This window comes from Scylla paramamosain, chromosome 32, assembly GCF_035594125.1.
Source record: "Scylla paramamosain isolate STU-SP2022 chromosome 32, ASM3559412v1, whole genome shotgun sequence".
Taxonomy (NCBI): domain Eukaryota; kingdom Metazoa; phylum Arthropoda; class Malacostraca; order Decapoda; family Portunidae; genus Scylla; species Scylla paramamosain.
In genome coordinates, this window is record NC_087182.1 from 16,284,881 (window position 1) to 16,310,550 (window position 25,670).

The following is a 25,670-nucleotide window of genomic DNA, read 5'->3' on the forward strand; positions in this document are numbered from 1 at the left end:
TATGTTTCGTAGCAAGATTGTGTTTTTTTTTTATTTGTTCGTTATTGATTTGTTGACTAGTTTATATTACATGTGTTTTACTTTTTCTTATAATTCATTTATTAATCAATTTATTATTTTTTTTTCATGTTTCGTAGCAAGTTTGTGTTCTTTAATTGTTTATTACTAATTTATTAACTAGTTTGTATTCTGTTGTATTTTATTTGTTTATTTATTTATTTATTTTTTGTTGTTGTTATTCTGAAGGTTACGAGTACTGACTATCACACCTCCTCAGTAATTTGATGTTGTGGCTGTGAACACGTTTCTCTTTCAGACTCTTCAATTATTTTTTTTCTCTCTTTTCATTTTTTTTTTTTTATCTTATCTATTATTTTTATTATTTTTTTCCTTTTCGTCTGCAAGGTTACGATCATCTAACATAATTTCTTGAACGTTTGGGTGCCTGTTGTAACTTTTGACATTTTACTTTCTCTAGATATCTTTCCTTACTACTACAACTACTACTACTACTACTACTACTACTACTATTATTATTATTATTATTATTATTATTATTATTATTATTATTATTACATCACATCTCTATAATTTGATGTGGTTTGGAACACGTTTCTTTCTCATTTAGATTTCTCAACAATTTTTTTTTTCTATTTCCCGTTCTTTTCTTTTCATTCTTTTTAATTTTTTTTTAAATTTTTATTATTCAGTTATCATTTATCTTTTCGTGTGGAAGGTTATGAGCATCAAACATCACATCTTGGTAAATCTGTTGCCTCAAGCTGTAACTTTTGACATTTTCATCTTTCCCGTCTTTATTATGTCATTATTTGTTTATTTATTTATTTATCTATCTATTTATTTACCTATTTATTTATTTTCATTTATTTATTTATTTGTTTATTTTATTCTATTTTATTTAGTTATTAATTTTTTTTTTTTGTGAGTTTCCTTCCAGACATTCACAAACTTTCACATTACACGCATGAATGGAGGTAGGTTTCCAGGTAAATTATAGTCACATAAAATTCCTCCTTAAAAATGTCAGCCAAAATAATCCCTCAAATGGTAAATCTCCCTGACTTAACCTAATTTAATATAACGTAACCGAACCGAATCGAATGGAAAGTAGTGTAATTTAACTTAATATAGAATAGCTGCACCTAAACAAACTGAATCTATCGTAACCTAACCTAATGATATAACATAACCGAGCTTAATCTAACCTAATGTATTCTAATTTGATGTAATGTAACCTGATATAACTTAACTGAGCCTAACCTATCCTAACTTAACCTAACAAAACCTAAAATAACATCATATAACCTAACTTAACCTAACCTAACCTAACTTAATCTAATCTAACATAACTTAACTTAACCTAACCTAACCTAACTTAATCTAAAAACCTTACCTATGCTATCAAAGTTATCTCACCCCCAGGGGATGGCCAGGATGTCCCCGTATTATCACTACTTTATAAAAAACAATCAGTGGGTGTATTTCACTATCAATGGAGCAGTTAACGCAATGAGACTAATCACTAATGACTTCAATTAGCGGAAAGCAGAAAAAAACAAGCAACCTTTCTTTTTTTTCAGGTTAAAAAGAAGCACCACCACCACCACCACCATCACCACTAAGAGCAACATCATCACCACTTTCAAGATTAGGTGTTTGCTCCTCCTCCTCCTCTGGCAGCCATGTCACGACCACAGGAGAGGATCTGATGCCCTCCGCGCCGCACCTGTTCATCCTCCATCCAGGGAATGACATCCGGGCAGCAGGTGAGGGTGGATGTGCTGGCTGGCTGAGTGGCGGGCTGGCTGAATGACTAATTGACTGGCTGGATGGCTAAATGAGTTAATGAATGGCCTGTTAATGAATGAGTTAATGATTGGCCTGCAGACTGACTCACAGCCTAAATGACTGACTGGCTGACTGGCTAACTGGCTGGCTGATTGGCTGAATGAGGTAATGAATGAATGAATGGATGTTTGGCCAGCTGACTGACTCACTACCTGCATGACTAATTGGCTGAATGAGTTAATGAGTGAATGAATGGATGACTGACTGGCTAACTGGCTGATTAACTCACCATCTGGCTGACTGATTGGTTGACTGACTAAATGAGTTAATGAGTGAGTGATTGGTCAGCAGAATGGCTCACAACCTTGATGACTGACTGGCTGAATGGCTGACTCGTCCTTGTTCCAGTGAAAGGCGAATACATTTTTTTTTGTGTTTTTTTTAGTAGGGAAAGGAAGATATTAAGTTTTACATGGGGGAAACGAGGGAACAAAAAGACAGGGAAAGGAAATAAGATAAATAAATGAATAAATGAATGAATAAATAAATAAATACATAAGTTGATTAATCAATAGACTTATGAAAAGTGCTATTGTTTGTTTTGTTGTGATGGAATGAAAATGTGTGTCAGCGAAGAAAGGAAACCAGTCTTTAAGTCGGAAAAAGAAGAATATAGAAAATAAACCACTCGTAAAAGAACCGTAATATAACAAATCTGCTCTACTTATTTCTTGCTTCGGTGAAAAAAAAAAAAGAAGTTAGGGAAAGAAAAGACCTTAAACTTTGCACTCAAACTCTTACATTGTTATTTACTTATTTTCACTCTACGGCAAATCTGGAACACACAAATAATCGATTTCAGTGGAATAAAAAGAACACTGGGGAAGGAAAAGACCTTAAACTTTGCGCTCACATACTTATTTTCATATTTACTTATTTTCACACGTCGGAAATTCTGGGAACAAGTAAGCAATCGATAATAAATGAAATACACACCTGTACTTCACGTCTGTGGGACTTAACGAGTGTAGGTACTTGGAATCCTCGAGAAGATTGCATCAACTTCATATTACATTCCAAACGGATTAAATTTAGATAAGATACGTGAAGATACGTGAAGCAGTTTCCCCGTATTGCATTATAGAGGGGCTGATCGACTTCACCTGATTGTTAAGTGCAAATATGACGTGCGGTTATTGGTGAACCGCATCCTGCTTTGGTTTAGCTAACACGTGACTCCTGAGACTTGTTAACTGACTAGTCCTTAATCACTGCGACACGAAACAATTAGCAGCACCAGAAGCAATGCGTGAAATCTTTACATGCATCTACAAGAAAGTTAGCGATGAAAGGAATATATTTTGCAATTTCTAGTCGGTTTGAAGATTGGATGTGGCAGTGGAACAAGTAAAGATGTCTCAGAACGGAAGGTGTACCAAGTGCCAATCAAAAGGTTAAGTTGAATGATAGACTGATACACTTGTTAAACTGACTGACTGAGTGACGGATTTAATGGCTGACTGACTGGTTGGATGGTTGAGTGGATGGATGGCTGACTGACTGGATGACAGACTAGATGAATGATTGAAAGACTGGCTTACTGATTGGATAAATGGCTGACTGACTGATTAAATGACTGAAAGATTGAATGGCCGAATGACTGACTGATTAAGTGGCAGACTGACTAACTGGCTTCTAATTGGATTGACTGGATGGCTGGCCGTTTGGATGAGTGACTGACTAACTGACTACCTGACTGACGGGTTGGATGACTGGAGAATGTGTGACTGGCTGACTGGATGGCTGTCTTGAGTGAGTGAGTGAGGAAATTAAGAATGAGTGAATGAATAAATGAATAATTACTGACTAAAACAACGATCGGCTAAGTGAATAACATGACTGACTGACTGACTAACGGACTGATTAACCTGACTAACCAACCAGCTGATACGAATGATAGATAGCTAAGAGAGAGAGAGAGAGAGAGAGAGAGAGAGAGAGAGAGAGAGAGAATGATTACGTCAAAAACCGAACCATTACGTAACGCAAACAAGACTGACTGACGTGAGCGTGCAGAGTCTCACGTCACTTGTCACCGCGTTCGTAGTGAAACAGGCGTATCTTATTTCCGGGCTGAAGTTCTTTTCTCAGATAAGATAGAGCAGAAAAAAAAAGGGAAGAGATAGAAGGGTTCGTGATAATGGTGAACGAGAGGGAGATAGTGATTGGACTCTGAGTGGTGATGGGTGCTTGTGTGCTTGTGGTGATGTTATGGTGATTAGTGACAGGTGAGTGATGTGATGTGATCGAAACTGTGATAGTGACGTGTTCTGAATGATGAACTGTAGGGAAATAATGAGTGGTGATGGTCACTCATGTTTGTAGTGATGTTATGGTGATCAGTGACTGGTGTGATGTGATGTGACCTCGAGTGATCTATATAGACTAGTGTGATGTGATGTGATGTGACCTGAATGACCTAGACTATGGTGCTGACGTGACCTAATGCCTGACTGCGTTACAAGGGCAGCAGAGTGGTTGGTAGTGGCGTGTGACCTCCGTGACCTCAGCCTCGGGTCAGCATGTGCCCTGACGAGCATCGCGTGGCGGGAACTGTGTGAGGTAGTGTCAGGTCACTTTCCAATCTTTAACTTTCGTACTTGAGTAATGAAACGATCCTCGGTAAATGTTGTCGCGGTGTTCGTCTTGGGATGACAGTGGGTATTCATTGCCAGTGAATATATAAAAAGGTAAAAATCGTGTCTGAAACTTTTTGAAACTTTTTGTCTACTGTTACTTCCCATTTGCCTCACCCAGCCACTCCACGCAGGAAACATCGACTTTTGAGTTCTAAGTGTGTACAGAAAAAAATAACATCAGTCTTCACAATATCTAATCTTTTGATGCACAAAAGATGAGAGATGGTTCTTCTGTATTGTGCACCTGAGTTCACCAGCGCGTCCAACACAGCCAGCCGCCGCAGCGACACACTCCAGCAGTGGCGGTGAGTGCAGGGCGGTACGGCTGATGGCAGGAGGCACTGTCATAGAGTAAGAATAATCTTCTAGTCTAAAGAAGAGTGATTGCTAAATATTTCACATTGTCGCAGGTGAAGCCTCTCGCCTTGTGGTGTGTGCTGACGCGCGGCGGGGAGTGGGGCCTGCCCTTCACCTGCTGCTGCGGAGGCGCGTGAGAGCATGAGTGACTGTGTGGACGACAGGACGCCCCTACTGCAGCCCTTTGTCCGGGGCAGCTCCCTCCGAACCCCCGTCAGGTTATACAAGGCACCTCCAGACATCTACACCCAGAACCCCATCTATGCCCCCAACTGCAAGCCTCCACTGCCACCCCGCCCCGCCGAGTGGCTGCAGAGACGGCCTCTGCTGAGGAGGTCTCACTCTGTCAACGAGGGGGAGCGCAAGGAGACCCAAATCCCTCACTTCAGCCATGTACCAGCCCAGCAGGTGCTCGGCGCTGAGGAGTGGCGTGCCCCCGCGGTCCTTCCGCCCCTCCACAGGAACCGCATCGCCCCTGCCACGGGGGACGCCACAGCGGTGCCTCAGAGGGACGCTTATGGGAGAAGCGAGGAAAATCACCCACGAAATGGCTACCCGTTCGCATCCATGCCGCGCTTCAAGAGGACTCACCACGCCTCGCCGCCGCCTCCCTCGTCAGACATGCGCAGGCTGGGAATGTCTACCTTCCGCAGAGGGCCGCCCTCACCCTCCCCCAGCAGGCGGGCGGCCACGCCGACGGACGAGAGAACGAGTGCGAGAAAGGAAAGGTCATATGATTCAAAACTTCCAACTTTTAGCGACAACTCGTTTTTAAGAAGGTTTTGTAGAAGTGGAAGGTCGCAGACACCACCGCCTCCCTGCCCGTCACCTTCCCCCCTCCGCTCCCCCGTCACCTACAGGAGGGAGATCCCTGTCCCTCAGTCACCAGATCCATTCAGGAGGTACGGCAGTGTGCCCATGAAGAAATCCGAGTATCCGCCACACCCTGGGATCGGTGACGCCGGCGGGAGGTCCAGCTCCTTCAGACACCCCAGGCTGGAGAGGACCCGCTACTCCGCCGCGGCATCACAGTTGCCGGTCCTGTCCTCGCACCTCACCATGGACGAGAAATACCCACTCCTGGACACCAACTTCCAGAGATACGGGACGACTGACGACGGCCAGGGTGGAGGGTGGAGCGCCAGGACGCCGCCGCCGCATCGCAGAGATTTGCCCCACGTGCACCCCGACTGGCAACGCACCCATTACATCATAGCTGCCGAAAGACGTGACCCAAGGCGTTTCTCCTACCTCCGCATGCCCGTGAGAACCTGCTGTTATCGTATTCCGACACTTCCACATCTGACACACCTGACACTCCTCACCACTAAGAGACGCATGATGCACATTGCCTGTCAGTTACACGCTTTGCTTAATTGATTGATATTTTGGAGCCATAAGACCATACGCGCCTCACTCATCAAAGCTTTCTCCATATCTCATTCTCCTTTTTCCTTGCCTTCCTGTACTTCCTTCTATCCTCAAATCTGTGTTTTCTCCCTCCATCTTACTTCCTACAATCCATTTTTAACTATTAAAAAAAAAAACTACAAGCACTAGGTACAAATCAAAATATAAGTTGATAAATAAATGACAATGAACTTACATGCGAACACATGCGTAGTAGTAATGATTATCAAAGAATACATGTGTAATGGAATTGTTATTTTTTGCAGGAGTCGCAGACACAGAGCCATGTGTCCACCGCCCTCGCTGGAGACCTGCCCGCCTCCTCCACCACCTCCTGCTCTCTCCCAACCTCTCCCAGACCACCTCGATCTTTGGATATGGACGACAGGTAAGAAACACACACACACACACACACACAGTATTAAAAGTACTTTTTTCGTAATTCTAAAGAGATCAGTATCTGTCTATGTCTGTGTGTCTGTCTTCATAAGGACTGTTTTCAAGGCCACATGGATGATTAGTCTGATTCCCTTGAGTGTTTTTCCCATCACTGATGCAGAATATTCAATAAAATATTAGAATTATGAAAATGACCTTGAAAACAACAAAACTTGCGCTAGAGTAGGTTGAAAATGATAAGACAGCGAAATGTTTGAAGTTACGGTGTGACGGTCACCTGCACATTGTCCTCAGGAGTTCAACTCTGCGATCATGGGAGAGAAGTCACAGCGGCGCCCTGGATAGTGATGACCTCGGCGTTGGGCCGCAACGCAGAATCATCAGCAGTCCATCTCTGAGCCTGTGTCGCGTCTCCTCGGATAGCGGGTACAGCACGTGCAGCAACAGCAGCGCCGCCTCCAGGAGTGACTCAGTCGTGTCAGACAGCGAGGGCGACATGATCGCGTGGTTCGGCAGCCGCCTCAACCTGAGGGATGAGGAGTCCTTGGCCACCAAGTCCGCCACTGACCACTTCTCCTACCTGATGGAGAAGGAGGAGGAGTACCTGGTGTGTCTGCGCAGCATCCTCAGGGACTACCAGGACATGAATTCCAAGACGCCCTCACTCATCCGCCAGCACTTCGACCTCATCTTCAAGCAGGTGGAGGTGATCTACGCCTTCCAAATGGCACTGCAGGACAGCCTGACGGAAACGCGCGGGCAGCCGGAAAAGCTGGCTCGAGTGTTCACCAACGAGCAGTTCCAGTGCTACAGCCGCTACATGGTGATGACGCCAGCGGTGCAGCGAGATCTCCTGCAATACGCCAGCCACTTCAAAGAACACTTCCCGGACCTTAAGCGTAACATCCTCAAGCCTTCCCTGCGCATCAACTTCTACGCCATGATCCTGGACAGCTTCAAGAAGGAGGCGTCCCAGGAGGTGAAGAGCAAGTTGCAGGAAGCCATCGACTACCTGAATCAAGTGAAGCGCAAAGCCAACACGGAGATGACCCTGAACACAGTGATCCACAGCCCCGTGGACCTCAGGCTGGGGGGTGACATGCTTTACATCGGAGAGCTCAACTACATAGGCGGCGGAACGCTCCAGAAGAAGAAGTACCAACTCATTCTTTTCGAAAATCTTCTTGTTATTACGTCCATGAAGCCTCCTTACTTCAAGTACAAGACTCACTACCGGGTGGAGCAGCTGGAGTCTGTGGTGGCCTCCGGAGACAACGAACTGCACCTCAACGTGCTCTCCGAGGGACAGACGCAGCTGGCCACGCTCAAGTTCAGGATCAAGAGCACGAAGATCAGGGACGAGTGGATCAGCGAACTGCAGAAGATCACCAGACGCAACACCAAGCTGACGCAAGGCCGAGGCTCCGTCAGCAAGTTACAAATACCACGTCAGCAGTTCCGCACGCTACCCCTCGACCTGTCCCGCGTGTTCCCGCTGCTGAAGGAGGTGGTGATGGACGACGCAGCGGGCGAGGCGGGGCGGGAGCCGGTGGACGGATACAGCTTGCCCAACATGAATCAATACGAAGAGATGTACGTTAACAAGCTTTCCTCATTACTCAACCCAGAGATACAGAGACCGCCTGAGGCTCTCGGCGACCTGCTGGAGAAGCTTCATCGCCTCCACAGCAAGAAATTTCTACCTGCCCTGCAAAGGTCACAGAAAGTGAGTGACTTCGCTGACTACTTGGCAGAGAACCTGGAGGAGCTGCAGGTGTACATTGACTACCTAGTGGTTCGGTCTCAGCTGACGGTCAAGCTGGACGAGGAACCCCAGGCCGGCCCGTACATCTGCCCCGTGCAGCACGTGTACGGCATCTACTTCGGGTTCATGAAGGAACTGTGCACCTCAGAGAAGTGTAAGAAGTCCGCCCAGCGTGTCATGAGAAGGCTGCGGGAGGATATAGATCTGGCGCAAATACGGGTGCTGAAGGAGGCCATCGTGAACGGCCGCGTAGACTTCCAGCGCAGCGGCATCCTGCTGCTGTCCAGCCCCATGGAGGTGAAGACTCGCAAGAAGGAGATTCGTGCGGGGGAGTACATCGCATTGCTCTTTGAGAACGTCATTATCCTCACCAGACCGAAGCAGCCCTATTACGAGTACGTGATGGACATCTGGCTGGACCAGGTGAACCTCGGCCCGCCAACCAACCACGACTGCACCTTCAGGGTGGAGGTGCGCCAGGGCGGCAGGAAGGAGCCTATCACCTACGAGATGTGCGCCACCAGTGCCGAGGTGAAGCAGAAGTGGATGAGGAGACTCCACCAGCAGATGTTGGTGCAGGTGGCGAAGATTAGGGAACGTGTGGCCTCGGCAGGGGACTCAGCGGTGGGCGGGAGTCGCTAGTTAGCGGGGACGCGTCAGGCAGCGAGGATTGCTAGCTACTAGTCACTCACACGGTTGCAGGGGAGGCACCGGGAGCCGGAAGGCGCTGGTGTGTCATTCACATGCCATTCAACTGTACTTCGATTCGGCACGTAAGTAGTCAAGAAGCGACCACCACTGAGGAAGACGCCGCTGAGTTGTGAGGATGTGTGAACAAGTGTCGCGGATACTCGTCGATAGTGTGCTCCACTCGTGCCTCCTTACGGACACTCAGGACGCCAGACCACTCCAATTCCTCTGCGTGCACCCGACCAAAGTGTGGTGTTGAGCACCGACTGAGTCTGAGCCTGGGAGTGCAGCAGCAGCAGCAACACACTGCTGTACAGGAGTGGCCTCCCTCGCCCTGACACACTTGCTACACTGTTGCCGAACACGTGATCGCCAGCCTGGTTGTTCATTCATGCTCACTTGTCGCCTTGAGGCGCGTGAACACACGGGGCGCTCAGTGTGGTCACCACGTAGGTGTGCTGGGAACACTCTCGTGCACGTAGGACATTAGTGATAACAGGACAGTATTGTGTATTGCTTCCATGTGTCTCAAGGTAGAGGAGTAAGTGAATAGTTATCTTAATTTGTGTCTTTGTTTTGTGGATGTTTTCTAAAGATTACATTTATATTTTAAATGAAGCAGAATTATTTCTTTTTAACTTAGACGAAGGAAGGAGGTGGTCTTGCCTGATTCTCTGCACCAGACTCTCGATTCCTTCCTGCGTAGCATTCTCAGGTGTATCTTGTGCCGTCTGAATATATAATGAACACTGCTTTCCTTGTACTCGTGTCTCTGTGTCCTTCCTCGACCCTCTCTCAATGGCTTCAAGAGGTCAACTGAGGCTCCGCGACAGCCAGAAGCAAACTCAGACAGGCAAGGCGAGGAGCAGCGAAGGGTGAGTAGTGTGGCATCCCACCGCCAGATGGTGCTGCTGCTTCCTCGCCTCCCACGCAGCACAACACTCTACTGGTTAAGTTATGAAGTAAATCCTTTTCCTTTCCACTCACAGTCTGCTCGAAGTCAATCAGCCTGACATGTTCTTAAATAGGTGATAACAAGGTTCAAGGTTAAAGGGTTGTTTAATGATATGAACCTAACCACCTCATCTCGTAATCTAGAGGAGAAATGGATACAAGTTTATTTTGAGTTTTATTTAATATCTCTTGTTATACATCATCTGGTCTCGTGAGTTTGTTACGAGATGAAAATAGAGTAACGCCAGCACCTTCCACCATTATAATATCAATATGATATTAATTAGAAAAAAAAAGTTACAAAGGTCACATCAGCTTTGGACGAGGCGGCGGGGAGGGAAGAATTGGAGATTAGACGAATTATCAATACTTTTCCATTTTTTTTTTTCCGTCGCAAGAGCAACCAACCCCGTCCTGAGTTGAGTCAAAATGGCGACGTTTTGTTTGTGTTTGATCCACGCGAGTTTGAAACGTTAATACTGAAGACACGCAGGGAAAACACAGGTCTGCGTTTGTTTATCTTTAATGCCAACTAGAATGAGCAGGAGTCTGAGGCTGATGGAAGATGGGGCTTGCATATAAAAATAAATATAATCCAGTTTAACACTATCCTTCTGTTCTCACGCTGTCATGTCAACTGAGAGAAAAAAAAAAAGACAAACCCAGAAAATAGAAGTGCCTACCATTTCTTTTCCTCCTGACACAGACAACGTAGCTTTACCTAACTGTCTCCTAGTAATCTTTGCCGGCGCCCTACTGTACTCCTTGAGGGGAAGGGAGGAAGGTAACAGAGACACTAACCAATTTGTACAAGTCCGTTAAAACAATAAAATTAAGGGGGGGTAAAAAAACAGAAGAAAATATAACAAGGGTAAAATGTCATCACTTCCATTAGGTATGTCATTATTATTATCATTATCATTATCATTGGTCATCATTGTTAACTTTACGTGTGAAGAAAACAAGGCAAGAGATGACGATGATAGTAATAATAATAATAATAATAATAATAATAATAATAATAATAATAATAATAATAATAATAATAATATCTGCAGCACAAGTGGAGAAAATTATAAATATGAAAGATTCTAGTGTTTTCTTATAGGGGAAAATATTACAAAGGCCTGTGCCGCGAAACTGAGATCAGGGAATAAATCTATGATATTAATAATAATAATAATAATAATAATAATAATAATAATAATAATAATAATAAACACTTCCTTTCCTATTCTTTTCATTTAAGTCTTTGAGAGGGGACAAGAAAAAAAATAACAAGCAGGGAGCAACAACAACGATAATAATAATAATAATAATAATAATAATAATAATAATAATAATAATAATAATAATAATAATAATAGCAGCAGCAACATCGCCTACTAGACATCGTGCGCTTGTCCTCTTTCAATTGTTTACGAAAGAGAACCAACGGCACGACATGAGGGTTTGTACTGGCTGTGTGGGGCGTGTTGCTGCGTAGCGACGGCCGGGAGGGAGGGAGGCAGAGTAGGAAGACCAGACATGTGTTGGTCTTTTTACTTTGAAGGAAGAAAGCTGCCGAAATTGGGAAAGATTAATTTGTCTTTTGTTTTCATTTGTGGTTCATGGACGTGGTTTGCTTTAAATTCCTTATAGAATGTCAGAAAATTGTGTATTTGTAAATTTTGAACACTTTTCTGATCTAAAAATGTTGTTCATTTTAAAGGGAGATTAAATGCCTTTTATAATTCAAGATTTATGTACAGATGAATAATTTCGTCAATTTAAAACATTCTTGGCAAAATTAATGCGCTACAAGTTCAAGAACATCATTTAATAAGATTTAATGATTTCATATGACAGGAATAATTAATCAGATTATGTTTGGTTTCACTGGTATAAATAACTGTTATAAATATGATCAGCGAAAAGTCGGTGGGAGAGAATGTTCACAGATTAAATTCGGTATATATGTTTAGTTCAGTGAAGCATGAATGTTTTAATGGAGAACAAACAGACCCCAATAGATAAAATAAATTAATAAATACTAAAAAAAAAAAAAAAAAATCCACGTCTCATGAGCCTCAAGACTGACAAAAGAACAGCACTCTGCGGGGGAAGGAGACAAGGGAAACTGCTGCCGAATAAAAACAAATATGATATACCAATGGATAAAACATATCTATAAAGGACAGTGACAAAATAAGGAAAGAGTGAGAGGAGAACAAAAATATAGATATATATAAAACCGAGACTATGTAACAGTAGTAGCATACAATATATATATCGATAAAGAAGAAGAAATAAACAGAATAATAATAAAAACGCTTAAAAATCACAGTCATTAATGATTCCCTCTTGGAAACAGATGAATAAATTAAGTGTGTGTGTATGTACATCATTTACACAATTTGAACTTTACATTTTATACACGAGGATGAAGGGAAGGAAGGGGCGGCGGGGGGGCGGAGGGAAGGCACGGTGAAGGGCGTCACTTTACTGTATCTACCGAATCAAGCGGCACTCACCCCCTTCCCTGCGCCCCACCACCTGCCCTCCTGCTCCTCCACCAAGCCCCAAGCGACCCCGGAACCCGACCCGATACCTGGTCAATAAATGCGGGTTGCACACTGGAGTTCTACTGGAGGGTTTGGAGGGACACTTCGGCACCACCCTTGATATTCGGCTCCGTGGGCAACATTGCACTCATTCTTCACCTTCCTACATTTCCGGCTCTGTCATTCATACTCTTCGGTAAGGTGTTAATGGACGTCATGCTTCAGATTGCCGAAGTTTGCACCGAAACGAAAGTAGCATTGCAGAAACTTTGACATTAATTATTAAGCCGAGATTCAAAATGTTTCTGTTATATTTCACGGCTTAATGGCTGCCTCGGGTGTTTGGCAGAACTGTTCCCGAGCAAAAAAAAGAGGAAAATCATGTTTCTTACAGGCGAGATTTGCACAGAGACGAAAATCAGCAATGCATTTGATTTGCGAGCCGAATGTACAACAGTTTCTAAAAGGGGTACGAATTCTCCTGCCCCGGGCGAGAGGGGTGAGTGAGGTCACAGCTATGGACGGTAGAGACAAGGCCACTTCAGGTCACTGGAACGTTGAGCAGAAAAGTGGAAAGAAATAAGGAGTCAACTACAGATCATTATAACAGTAACTCGTTGGGTTATTAAGGTAAAGGTGCGGAGGTCTAGCGTCTCCCTTAACCCTTTCACTGCCAGGGGCGTTGGCTGGTAAGTCTGAACATTCACACCATTGATAAACTTGTTTGCTTGGACACAAAGAAAAAAGCAGAGGAGGAAGTCAATTTGGCTTCTCATGGTTACAGAAATAGAAACAGAAATAATCAGAAAGGTTGTAAGTGATTATGGGAAAGATCGTTGGGCAGTGAAAGGGTTGAGGCGATGATGATGTGGTGAGAGAATCAATCATTTCCTCGTTGTGTAAGAGAACAACAACCTGCATGAGAGGAGAATGTTATAGCATCATCATTGGCGTGAGAGAACCTATGCAATTGAAACTAATAACAACCCTTATGGAGAACTTACTGTCATAATAATAATAATAATAATAATAATAATAATAATAATAATAATAATAATGAAGTTCTAGATGAAAAAATAGAGCCGAGGAGTCGCTGGACCGAATTCTGTCAGAGCAAACGGTGATAAAAATTAATTAATACAAATAATCCGAAAAAAAACACGAATAATTGCCACTAAAAAATTGAGCAAAACTAAATTCACTAAGAAAAAAAAAATCTTAACCAAAAGAAAAAAAAAATACGACTGTAAATTTTACGACAAATTATTATTAGACTGATGCTGACACGTTGTTTGTTAATTTTGTTGTTGTTGTTGTACTTGTAGTTGTTATTGTTATTGTTGTTGTGTTAATTCAGGCACGTATCATTAAGTCTCTCCAGTTAAGTCAGTCAAATCACTTGAATCTGTACCTTCCCTTCAGTAAATTTCAATGAATGTGTCAGTAAGAACAGCCTCTACAGTCAGTCAGTCAGTAAAGGCCATTTCAGTGTACCATCAGTCTGTATATCAGTCGAGTATAGATCTGTATAGCCTCAGTCAGTCAGTTTAAATGCAGTCAGTCAGTATAATGCCAGTCAGATTTAGTATCAGTCAGTATAGTATGCATAAGTAGGTTGTATTTGGTGTCAGTCATTCAGTCAGTCAATGAGTCAACGATGTGTCAGTTAGCATAATGCCTATCAAATTTAGCATCAGTCAACATAGTATAAGTAGGATGCATTTGGTTTAGTTTAGTCAGGGTATAATGCCGGTCAGTCAGTCAGTCAGTTAATCAGTCAGTCACTTGATCAGTCCACGCCGTATTAATCAAATTCAGTATCAGTCAACATATCCAGTCAGCCAATCAGTCAACACTAAACTCATTATCAGTCAGTCAGTATTGTGTCTCAGTCAGTCAGTCAGTCAGTCAGGTATCACTCATCATTCAGCAGTAGTGTTTCATTCTATCACTGGCTTGTTTACAGTCAGCTAGATGTCATGACTGGTCGTCTAGTCCACTTTTACTGAGTCAGTCGAATATCTTGTGGAAGTCAGCATTCAGTAAGTTGTGTGCGTCAGTCAGAATTATTAGACAAGTGAATCAGTCAGTTTATGGTTTGGTACTCTAGTCAGCAGGTCAATTTAGTGTATTTCAATGTGTCAGTATGCGTCTGTCATTTCAGTAGAATTTACATTAGTCAGTCAGTCAAATTCAGTCATCCTACTTTCTAAATTGTCAGCAGAATCAGTCAACATATTTTCAGAGTCATTCTTCAGTAAACTCTCATCCATTTCAGTCAATAAATCTTCACCGTCAGTAGTCAGTAAAGTGTCAGTCAAGTCAGTCAATAAGGAGTCATCCATGTTAGTCAGTGAGTCATCATCCATTTCAGTCAATAAAACGTCACCGTCAACAGTCAGTAATATGTCAGTCAAGTCAGTCAGAGAAGAGTCATTAGGTTCAGTCAAGGAGAAGTCGTCCAGTTCAGTCAGCAAAGTTTCAGTCATTTCAGTCACCAAATTATCAGTCAGTGAAGAGTCGTCCATCTCTGTCAGTAAAGTTTCAGTCTGCGAAGTAAAAGTCAGTGAAACATCCAAATCAGATTCATCCTTGTCACTTTCATTCAGTAAAGACTCATCAAGGTCAGTCAAGACACTGTAATAATTCTCAGTCAGTAAAGTGTCTGTTATATCACTCAGTCGAGCGTCATCATCATCATTCAGTGAGTAAGTGTCATCCGAGTCATATATTGCAGTGTCTCTGTAATTCAGTAGCAAATGGTGTGTTTCAGTCAATTTCGCGTGATCCATGTCCTCAGGTTCAGTCACCAGAGTTAAGTCAGTCAAATCAGACAGCATTGTGGCAGCTGTGTCAGACAAGGCGTCAGTGTTGTCAGTTAAGTCAGTTAGAGGTGTGTCAGTCAGTATTTGGTTAGCTGTGTCAGTCAACATGGCGTCTACTGAGTCACTCAATGGAAGTTCAGTGAAGTGTGTGTCAGTCAATACAGTGTTGGTCAGGTTTATGTCAGTCATCAGTGTATCGGCCATGTCAGTTGAGTTGGGGTCAGTCAGTCTTGTATTAGTCATGTCTGTTAATGTGTTGTCATGTAAGTCTCCAGCAGTCAGCAGTGTGTGAGGTGCAGCTGAGTCGTCAGTCAATACCATTTCAGCCAAGTCTGTGTCGGGTATCACAGTGTCAGTCACGGAGTCAGAGTCAATCAGGGATAAGTCAGTCAGCATCGAGTCAGCAGAGTCAGAAAAACACGTGTCTTCCATAAAATAACAATAAGCTGAGTCAGTCAACACAGCATCAATGTCTTCGATCAAGGCGTCTTCATGTAAGTCAGTCGACACATCACCTGCCTCAGTCAGTAAGTCAACATCTGAATCACCCAGTTGCTCATCAGACAAGTCACTCAATCTCCAGTCAACTGAGTCAGCAAGTGTAATGTCAGCAATATAGCTTGGCACCGTATCAGAAGAGTCAGTCAGAAAATCATCAAGTCTGACAGTCAGTAAACAGTCGTTCATTTTGTACCTTCCTGAATCTGTGAAGTCAGTTAGCCTCGAGTTATCTATCCCATAATCCCCTACAAATACTGGTGTGTCAGTCAGCATTGCGTCAGGAGCGTCGGTCAGTGAAATCAGCGGTTCTGTCAGTCTACCGTGGGCGTTTACTGAACTAAGAGTGCCAGCAGAGACCGTTGTAGCCTCCTGATCACTCTTCTTTAATCTCTTCATCGCAAACTGACGCACGAAAGTAAAAAGATAAAAAAAAAAAAAACTTTATAAAACCTCAAAAAATCTCCAGTCACAAACCAGAAAGTAAAATAATAATACTTGAATCACAATCTTAAGTCGTTTTTTTTAATACTACAAGTCACTGCCTATGCATGTACTGTCTTGCGTCTCGTTTCGTCACGGGTGAGCGAAAGGTAAAGTAAAGTTAAGGTAATGTACTATAATCCCTAAGGCCCTAAGGTTACCGAGTGCTCTGACAGTCGGTGGAAGAATAAGTGCTAATTTTAATATGATATGTCGCCTCGGTCCAGCCACTCGATTCCCGGTCTCCTTTCAGATAAAATAAATAATAAAAAAAAGGGGGTCTTTACTACTGCGAATGCCACTGGGAGAGAACAAAACAAAGATCGGTGGTGAGCTGCTTCATCAATAATGCCGATAATGGAATAAATTTCTTTCAATCTCTCGTTAGGGAATAATTAGGTATACTTTGATAAATGTATTTTGCTTTGCGCGTAATTACGTGCTTTTGTTGTTTTTATACTTTCTAGCGTTGTTTCCTTTGAGTATAGATAACAGCGTTGAGTATAGACAGCGAGAGGAGCAAAGAGGAGGCAAGAGGAATATGTGTATGCCCGACTGTGAGGAGATCCACCAAAGAAGTGCGTCTGTTTCAACTCAAGTCTTGCACTGTAACACTTCTCCACTTCAGACTTTTCTTCCCACGTAGAGAGAGAAAGAAGCGGCCAACCCACTCACTCACAAGCGTTCAGGGCCAACACCACTACTCACTCCTCACTACCACCACCACAATCAGCGCTCACTACAAAGTCTACTAGAATGCGGCGGTGTGTTAAAAAGTTTACTTCAGTGTACGTCTCGAAGTCTCGTTTTCTCTCTTTCTCTCTCTCTTTCTGATCCGTTTTCTACGTGCACTCAATGGCGTGGTGGGCGGAGGATTCAATCACCGAGGGTCTGGTGTCCGTCTCACACTTAATGTCCTGGTTGTAATTCTTCAGCTCTTCCTGGGACTGTTTGATGAGCTCCTCGGGGATCATGTAGGAGGGGCTCTTGGGGTCGTAGTCGTGGGCGTCGTGCATGTCGTGCCTGTGGGGGGAGGTGGGCAGGCCGTCCATGCTGCTGGTGTCCGCGGTCTCCAAGCTGCTTCCTGCTGGCAACGGGACACAGACGATGAGAATACAGCAATGTTAGGGAAGGATAGCAGGGTGTGATAGGAAGGCACGTGGAGGGTGGAGGTTTATAATACGTTGGTTCTAAATTTGTGCAAGATAAAGGGAAACAATAAGGAAGGAGAGAAGACATGAGACACTAATAAAAGTACGTGAAATAAAAGATCTCACGAGATGCGTAGAAAAAAAAATAATAATAATAATAAAAAGACATGATAAATAACACTAAATCAGGAACGCCATGTGCAATAGGGTTACTCAAACCGAATTCGTCTCTAAGTTATGACAGAAAACGGGCACAATCTTCACATAGGGGAACAATTGGGTGTCGTAACAGAAACTTATTGCACGGCTACTGCTGGCCTAAATGACGGGAGAGGGGCTCACCTGAGGCTATGGAGGGGCAGTACTCGTAGCCGCCGGAGGAGCCCGTGGGGGAGCGCTCCACTGCCAACTCCTCCTCTGGGCTGGAGGGCTTGCAGGACGTGGTCTTCCAGTGGGTCCTGCGGGGGAAGGAATAGCACTCGTGAATCTCCTAAAGGATACTGTGTAGGGAGTGTAATGCAGGTGTGTGTATTCGTGTGTGCGTGTGTGTGTGTGTGTGTGTGTGTGTGTGTGTGTGTGTGTGTGTGTGTGTGTGTGTGTGTGTGTGTGTGTGTGTGTGTGTGTGTGTGTGTGTGTGTGTGTGTGTGTGTGTGTGTGTGTGTGTGTGTGTGTGATGGACAAGACAAGGCGCAGTGCCTCACCTGAGCCCCGAGGCACTGATGTACTTCTTGTTGCAGGTGTTGCAGGTGTAGGGCCGCTCGTTGGTGTGCAGTCGCTTGTGTAACTTGAGGTGAACGAACTGCGTGAACTTGGCGGGGCAGAGGTCACACGCGTACGGTTTCTGGCCCGAATGTAGCCGCATGTGCGTCTTGAGGTTGGAGGTGGAGCTGAACCTTTTCTTGCAGATGTCACACTGGTGCGGCTTCTCCCCTGTGTGAACCAAGTGGTGCTTCTGCAGGTGTGCCAGCTGCGTGAAGCTCTTGATGCACACATTGCACTTGAAGGGGCGCTCGCCGGAGTGAGTCCTGAGGTGCACCTTCAGGTTTGACAGCTGGCCGAACGTCTTGAAGCAAACGTTGCACTCGTAATGCATCTTGCCGTCCTTCTTCTGCAGGGGGTAGGGCAGCGAGCGGTAGCCTCTATTGCTATTGGTGGGAGAGGAGGAGCCCTGGGAGGATGGGGAGCCCTGGGAGGAGTGGGAGGAGTTACTGGAGGGAGGGGAATGCCCTGACTGGTTGTTGGGGATGGAGATGGTGAGGCGGTGGTCCATGGGCACGGAGCCCTGACTGGTGGGCGGGAAGTTACCGCTGCTGCCGCTGTAGCCGTTGTACGAATACATGTTGAAGTGAGGCGACGAGAACATCTGCGAGACGGGCGGCCTGTAGCCGGGGTTGTTGGGCGGCGGCTGCGTGGCGTAGGTCACCTGTGGCGGCGGTGGCGGCGAGGTGTAGCAGGCCGAGCCGGGCTTCTGTGTGGACGAGGAGTCTGGTGAGATCTGCTGGCTGGAGTCAGAGTTACAGTAAACCCGCTTGTAGCTGTAGTCCTGAGTGGCTCCCGAGGTGCTGGTGGCGCTGTCGGGCTTGTAGTGCGCGTCGCTGGGCAGCGCGATGTGGACGGGCTCCTTCAGGTCCCGCGGCGCCGCGGCGGGGGCCACGTGGGTGGTGTCCGCCTCGTCCTTGCCGCCGAGCCGCCGCAGCAGGATGTTCTCCAGGATGGAGCCCGAGGACCGCGGGGAGCCCATTTGCGTGTCGGGAGGCACCGGCAGCCGCGTGTCCGCCGCTACAGCGTGCCGCGGCTCCTGGGGCCCCGGGTGCCGCGTGTCGGGCTGCACGGGGTGTCGGGTATCGGGTGGGACCGGCAGCCTCGGGTCAGGCGCCACCGTCACGCGGGGATCCTGTGGCGGCATGACAGGGAGGCGTGGCGGCATGCTGGCCACGGAGGAGGCCAGGCCAGGCAGTCTGGACATAGGCGGCAGGGGCAGGCGGCCCTGGGGGAGGCGAGCCTCGTGTGACTGTGGCAGCGGCAGGCGGTTCATGGTGGGCAGACCCATCCGGGAGTCGGTGACCTGCGGCTGCCTGGTGTCAGGGGACACGTGGTGCTTGGTGATGGTGATGCCCTGCAGGGCGGTGTCCGGCAGCACGGGCATGCGGGAGTCTGGGAACACCTGTGCGGGGCGAGGCTCGGAGCGCATGGCCTCTGCGGGGCGGGGAGCCTCGGGGGAGCGACGCAGGGGCGGCTCGGGCAGCTGGTAGCGCCGCACAGCGTGGCTGGGCGCCTCCTGGGTGCTCTCGGGCCGCTGCTCCTTCTCCATGACGGAGTCGATGCGCTGCGCCTGCTGCTCGCTGAACTGCGGCGTGTAGTGCGGTGGCGGCACGTAGGGCGGCGTGCGGCGAGGCGTGGGGGCATCCTCAGAGATCTCTCTCTTCTGTGGTGGGTGGGCGAGGGCGGGCGAAGCCTTGGGCGCCGCGGCGTGGACGGGGTGCGGCAGGGGCTGCGGCGCGGGCTCAGGCATGGGCGTCACCTGGGGCTCGGCGGGGGCAGGCTGCTGGCGCTCCAGTGGCGGCGACACAGACTTTTCCTTCTCTGAGGAGTCTGAGCCTGTGGACTTGGAGCGGTAGTGATACGCTCGGGACATCTTGATCTTCACCTTACGGTACTCGTTGCGGAGCTCCGCCTCCTCCTCCTCCTCAGTGGGAGACTCCTTCCTCTTCTTACTGCAACGCAACAAGAATGAACTCAGTCCAGAGGTGAGGCAGGGGGAGAGGGGAAAGAAAGAACCAAACACACCAAGCGTCCCCAACAAGCCAGCGGCGCCTCACACTCACCTAAAGTCCAGCACGTAGTTGTTGTCCCCCTCAGAGTCCGAAGAGTCCTCGGGCAGGTTGAAGTCCTGGTGGTAGCCGTTGCTGTCATAACCTTCGTCTGACCGCACCGAGCCCTCCGTGGGGGTCAGCTGGCCGTGGCGCGTCTCGAACGTGGTGGGGGACGCGGCAGAGGCGGAACGTGCCGGGGACGTGGTGGTGGCGGTGGTGGTGGAAGCCTTGGCCACTGACTCCTCCGGCTCGTCCTTCACCTCCACCTCGCTCACCTGCTGGCCTGGGGGGGGGGGGGAGAAGGGGAGGAGGAAGGTCAGCCTCGGGGCAACGACTCGCACCTTTTGTCTCGTGTTCACTTCAAACCTCACGGAGACAAAAGACATTCACCTACGCTTAGGTTAAACATTGACACAGAACATCTTGTATTCCTTATACGTAAATGCGGAAGAACGCTGAGTATTTGCACCATATATACACCAACAACACCGCCGCCAACACCACGTCAACACTCACGGATCTTCAGCAGCATCTGTTCGCCGGTGAGCGGGTAGTTCAGTCTGGTGGCGAACTCCTTGCAGTACCACACCAGCAGCTCTTGGTTGGGCAGGATCGGCTTGATGGTGTAGAAGTAAATGTTGGACTGAGGAGCGGAGAGAAAGCCACGTTAGTTTGCCAGTACGAGGAACACGCAACACAAACATCTCAAACTCTCTCCTTGATGTCTGGTGTGTTCCGTGTCCGTTTTTCTTTTCCAATAAACACGACACTGCTTGATTTTAAATGTATATGTTTTTTTTTCCTTTGCACCCAAATAAGCTCTCCAGAACTAAACCCCCTAACTCTTTGCAAACTCTGTAGTAACTAACACTTTTTGTGAACCTTTAACTAAACTCCTTAACAGTGAAAAGAAGAGGAAGACGAAAAAAAAAAGAAATAGAGAAGCAGAAATCCTACTAACATTTTCCCCCTTGACACGTGAAAAGAATAAGACTAAAAAAAACAACAGCGACAAAAAACTAGAGAACCACAAACCTTACCCACATTTCACTCCTCTAAAGCAAAAACTAACACAATCCCAAGCACATCACATCCTACTGTCCCCTTACCTTGTACTGGCAGGCAATAAGGTTCTGAGACTCTGAGCTGTAGGCAGGATTCACGTAACGCATCCAGTTGGCTCTGCTGGTGTCGTAGCCGTCGATGTAGTAGTATAGCTCGTCCCCTCGATATACCTGAAGGAGGGGAAGAAGAAGGTATAAGATGATTCTGGTAAGGTAATGGGTAACAGAGGAGGGTGAGAAGGAGGATAAGGACGGGGTATGTAGTGAAAGACGATAAGACGAGAATGAGGAAAATGAGAATGAAGAGGAGAATAAGAGAGAGAGATAAGGAGGTGAGGAAAGGGAGGTGAAGGAAGAAGGAAAAAATAGACACGAAGGTATGAGGATAAGTAGGAGAAAGAGGAATAAAAAGTAAGCGCGAGTCAAGAGGAGGAGGAAGAGGAGGATGAGGAGGAGGAGGAAGAGGAGGAGGAGGAGGAGAGATGGATGATGAAGGAGGGCTTAAATTTCACACTCACAAGAACTTGTCTAAAAATACAAAACCAGGAAGAGATCAAGGACGAACAATATTGAACTGGATACTTCGAGGCTTACACACACACACACACACACACACACACACACACACACACACACACACACACACACACACACACACACACACACACACACACACAAAGAATACCACAAGTCTGTATAGCACACATAGATACGAGATTACGAGGGTTAATAAGCTGATTGTACTGAAGCTTCGAAGGGGGAACTAAGCTGGAGTGAAGAGCAAGGGGGTGCATGTTAGGAAGGAATGCACAAAGACAGTGACGCAACCTTTATGGGTATGGGAGGGTATCGGAGCCAGACAGACAGACAGACAGACAGACACTCACACCCCATACATACAATAGGGGTAATTAGTTAAATATTGAAGCAACATATTACTACAACGAACGGATTTTTTGTTTCTTTTTGATAAGGGGGAGGTGAAAGGAAGGCCATTTAAGAAGGGAAGCAAGAGAGAATACAAAAACACATCTCTATCTTGTCATCATGAATTGCAATGTTTTGGGAGGTGAAGCGATGTTATCAAAGCAACGTTAAAGGAGTGAAATTAGTATGTACTGCACGGAGGCGACGAGGGATGAGGCGAAAGTGGGAAAAGAAACAGGAGACAGAAGAAGAGGTAAGGGATAGATACCATGCAAGGTTACAGCAATAAAACCTTCTATTTTCATTACCTCCACTCGCTTTCCCAGGCCCAGATCCACCTAAAGGAAATAAGAGAGACGGAAACCAGTCACCACACAGGCTTAAGTCGGCGTGTCCTTATGCTTATGTTATGTGTGAAGGTAATTACAGGTACAGGTGCTGACGAGGACCAGGTGTGTTGTTCTACTCCACCACAGCCACACCTCTATAGATCCCCACGTGCTGAAGCATTCCACCACTACTTCCACCACCGCTACTACCACTACCACCACCACCACGCTCCCTCTCCCAGCAAGTAGCACTAAAATTAAACCCATTATTGAACCGCATCGATCCTTGTGCGAAAAACTTTATTTAGAAACCAGAGAGAGTGAATGATTGCAAGATGAAGGGAAAAAGTTTAGTCATAACCTTTGAATTTAAAGTAAGCTGTCGTGTCGGTGCTCCCAGGGCGGTATGTGGGTATATGGGTATGTGGGTATGTGAGAGACACGTAGGGAAGAGTGGGTATTGAATGTTTATGCAACCCACACCCACGAACATTATATAAATCACCACCTGGGCGCCTTTTATGAATGCAAGACAACAGCTCGCCGACGCACTCAGGATACCCAGTCATGCCCGGCCTTCACGCACCCAAACAGCACCCTAGAAGAACCCCACGGGACCCTAGCACCCTAAAAGGACCCAGAGAACCACCCCCAAGCACCCCTCCCAGAAGAACACTAGGAACACTCACCCGCCAGAAGTATTTCCTGTTGGCAGTCTTGGGAACCTCATCCTTGGCGTAGCGTTTGCCCACCAGAGGCCCGAATCGTGTTCCTCTGGGGATGTAGTCAGTGCTCCAGATACCCATGACCTGTGAGGGGAGAGACGAAGCATAGGGCGTGACTCTCCTGCAGCAGTAGAGTACTGTGTTGATATGCAATGTGGTGTGTGTAGCAGTAGTGAGGGAGGCTAGACATAATATTGAGAAATGGGAGGAATGAGAGAGGGAGAGAGGGAGACTACACAAAACTAAAAACCACCACAACACATCAATAAAACTCCCTTAAATCAAGACCACAAACAAAACTCGCCAGAACACTCACGTCTGAAATGGTTCCGGAGGCTTTGAGGACGAGGTTGCGAGGGAGGGAGAGCGTGGCATGGTTGGGGCAGGTCTCCTCTGTGGGCGTGTCAGGCACCAGGTACACGGCCCTCTCCTCCCAGTCCTCCTCCTTGATTGAGTCAATGTCCCACTCCTCACCCATTTTGGCTGGCTGGGGAGAGGGAAGGGAAGGAGAGATAAGAATGAGACACATGTTGGAATCAGAAGGGAGAGTAAAAAGGGAGATAAGAGGTTAGTGTGGAAAGCTCCAAAGATTTCAAGGGCATAGGGGCATCGAAATAGACAACAAAAGGGAGATGGAGAAAGAATAATGCGATTGAAAACAGGGGTAGGACTGATGGAGAAATGGATGTGTAGAGGGGAGGAGGGAAGAAAGGAGAGGTTAAAGAAGGGGAATTAAGGGTGTAAGGAATGGGTAGAAAGGGGAAACGAGGGAAGGGTAGGGACGGAGAGAAAGAGAGAGGGAGTTTAATAATAGGTGTGGAAGCGATGGGAACAGAAAAGGGAAGTGAGGGAAGCGTAGGAGGGAAGGAGTGGGGGCAAGTCATGGGTGAAGGAACGGAGGGAGTGTAGGAGTGTAGCAAGGGAGTGAAGGAAGGGGAGAGACGAGTGAAGGAAGAGGTGAGAAGAACAAAAAGATCTGCCAACACTGCCGGTTCTCTTCACATTAATACAGCAAAGGGTGTAAAAATCTTGCAAGGAGAATCACAACGGCAATAAATTTTGGCACAAACACACGCGAACAAAAAAATAAGAAAATAAAAAAATAAGGCAAACCAGAACCATAATACATAATGCAAAAACACACGAACAGGAAAGTAATGAAATGCAATTATGTATTAAACACGAACTTAGCCACTTTAACACCTATTAAGCAAGATTAGAGATAAGAGACAACGCTATCCTTCACCTTTTTTTCATATTCCCTCGGACATTCATTTAGGATCATTCACTAAAATCATAACGACGAGAAAATCATAATCCTATCACTCTGAAGATCCATTAATGACGTTTTTAGATTAGAAAGTGAAGGGATTCGTGACTTTTCATTCCCCAAGGCATTCACTCAGCTACAGCCATTCACTCACCATCTGTAGGCGACTCAGCGGGAGCAATAACACATGACGAGGCGCGGCAAGGCGGGCAGCTGTCTCCTCGGGGCCTCAAAATTCTGTCAGTCTGAGGAAGAGAAAAAGAAATACCGTTAATATAAAAAGTCGATAGTGAACATGATAGTAAAGGTAGTGATAATGGTGGTGGTGGTGCTGCTGGTGCTACTGTTACTACTACTACTACTACTACTACTACTACTACTACTACTACTATCATATTACTAGAACTCCTCTCCTCCTCCTCCTCCTTCTCCTTCTCCTCCTCCTCCTACTACTACTACTACTGCTACTACTACAACTACTGCTATTACTAATAACACGCACACAAAACAAAATTCTCAGCACTATAACACCATCCACAGTACGAATAAAAAAAAAAGAATCATAAAAAGTAGGAGAAAATTAAATAACTCGAACTATTTAACTGAAATTTGACTGCACAAGTACGTAGTTCAATGAGTCATCAGTTACGTGGCCCCGCACAGGTGTTGATGACGACAGGTAAGAGGGGTACGCCAGTGATCACTGAAGCTAATCATTAGGGGGGGGAGGGGGCAACATTCCGATGCACGTGTGTTTGAAGGAAAAAGGTTAAAATATTTGAGGATGAGTGTGGTAATCAGGTTGAGAAAGGAAGAAACCAGGAAATACATAATAGATAGACTGATAGATAGATAGATTGACAGATAGAAGGAAAAGAAAGAAAAAAAGTAGATGGAAAGGGAAAGGTAAAGGGTAGAGAGATATAAAGGAAACAGATGAAGAAAGAAAGTAAAGGAAA

At 46.1% G+C, this 25,670-nt stretch overlaps 2 protein-coding genes across 10 annotated transcripts in view; one reads left to right on the forward strand and one right to left on the reverse strand.

Moving 5' to 3' along the window:
• Window positions 1-9,890, forward strand: part of LOC135089275 (uncharacterized) — a 17,325-nt gene extending 7,435 nt beyond the window's left edge. For 2 of the 5 annotated variants that reach the window (XM_063984745.1, XM_063984742.1), the window contains exons 2-6: window positions 1,602-1,787; window positions 4,627-4,813; window positions 4,919-6,128; window positions 6,542-6,663; window positions 6,969-9,890. In XM_063984745.1, the coding sequence (XP_063840815.1) occupies window positions 5,007-6,128; window positions 6,542-6,663; window positions 6,969-9,081 (3,357 nt within the window). In that variant the 5' untranslated portion in view covers window positions 1,602-1,787; window positions 4,627-4,813; window positions 4,919-5,006 and the 3' untranslated portion in view covers window positions 9,082-9,890. The other 3 variants (XM_063984744.1, XM_063984746.1, XM_063984743.1) reach the window with 3 other exon arrangements.
• A 355-nt stretch (window positions 9,891-10,245) lies between these two features.
• LOC135089277 (transcriptional activator GLI3-like) overlaps window positions 10,246-25,670 on the reverse strand; it is a 64,398-nt gene continuing 48,973 nt past the window's right edge. For 3 of the 5 annotated variants that reach the window (XM_063984747.1, XM_063984750.1, XM_063984748.1), the window contains exons 2-11: window positions 24,866-24,956; window positions 23,758-23,928; window positions 23,406-23,525; window positions 22,696-22,725; window positions 21,506-21,631; window positions 20,913-21,039; window positions 20,409-20,679; window positions 18,285-20,297; window positions 17,926-18,041; window positions 10,246-17,519 (exon numbers count right to left, since the gene is read on the reverse strand). In XM_063984747.1, the coding sequence (XP_063840817.1) occupies window positions 17,275-17,519; window positions 17,926-18,041; window positions 18,285-20,297; window positions 20,409-20,679; window positions 20,913-21,039; window positions 21,506-21,631; window positions 22,696-22,725; window positions 23,406-23,525; window positions 23,758-23,928; window positions 24,866-24,868 (3,222 nt within the window). In that variant the 5' untranslated portion in view covers window positions 24,869-24,956 and the 3' untranslated portion in view covers window positions 10,246-17,274. The remainder of the gene's footprint in view (window positions 17,520-17,925; window positions 18,042-18,284; window positions 20,298-20,408; window positions 20,680-20,912; window positions 21,040-21,505; window positions 21,632-22,695; window positions 22,726-23,405; window positions 23,526-23,757; window positions 23,929-24,865; window positions 24,957-25,670) is intronic. The other 2 variants (XM_063984751.1, XM_063984752.1) reach the window with 2 other exon arrangements.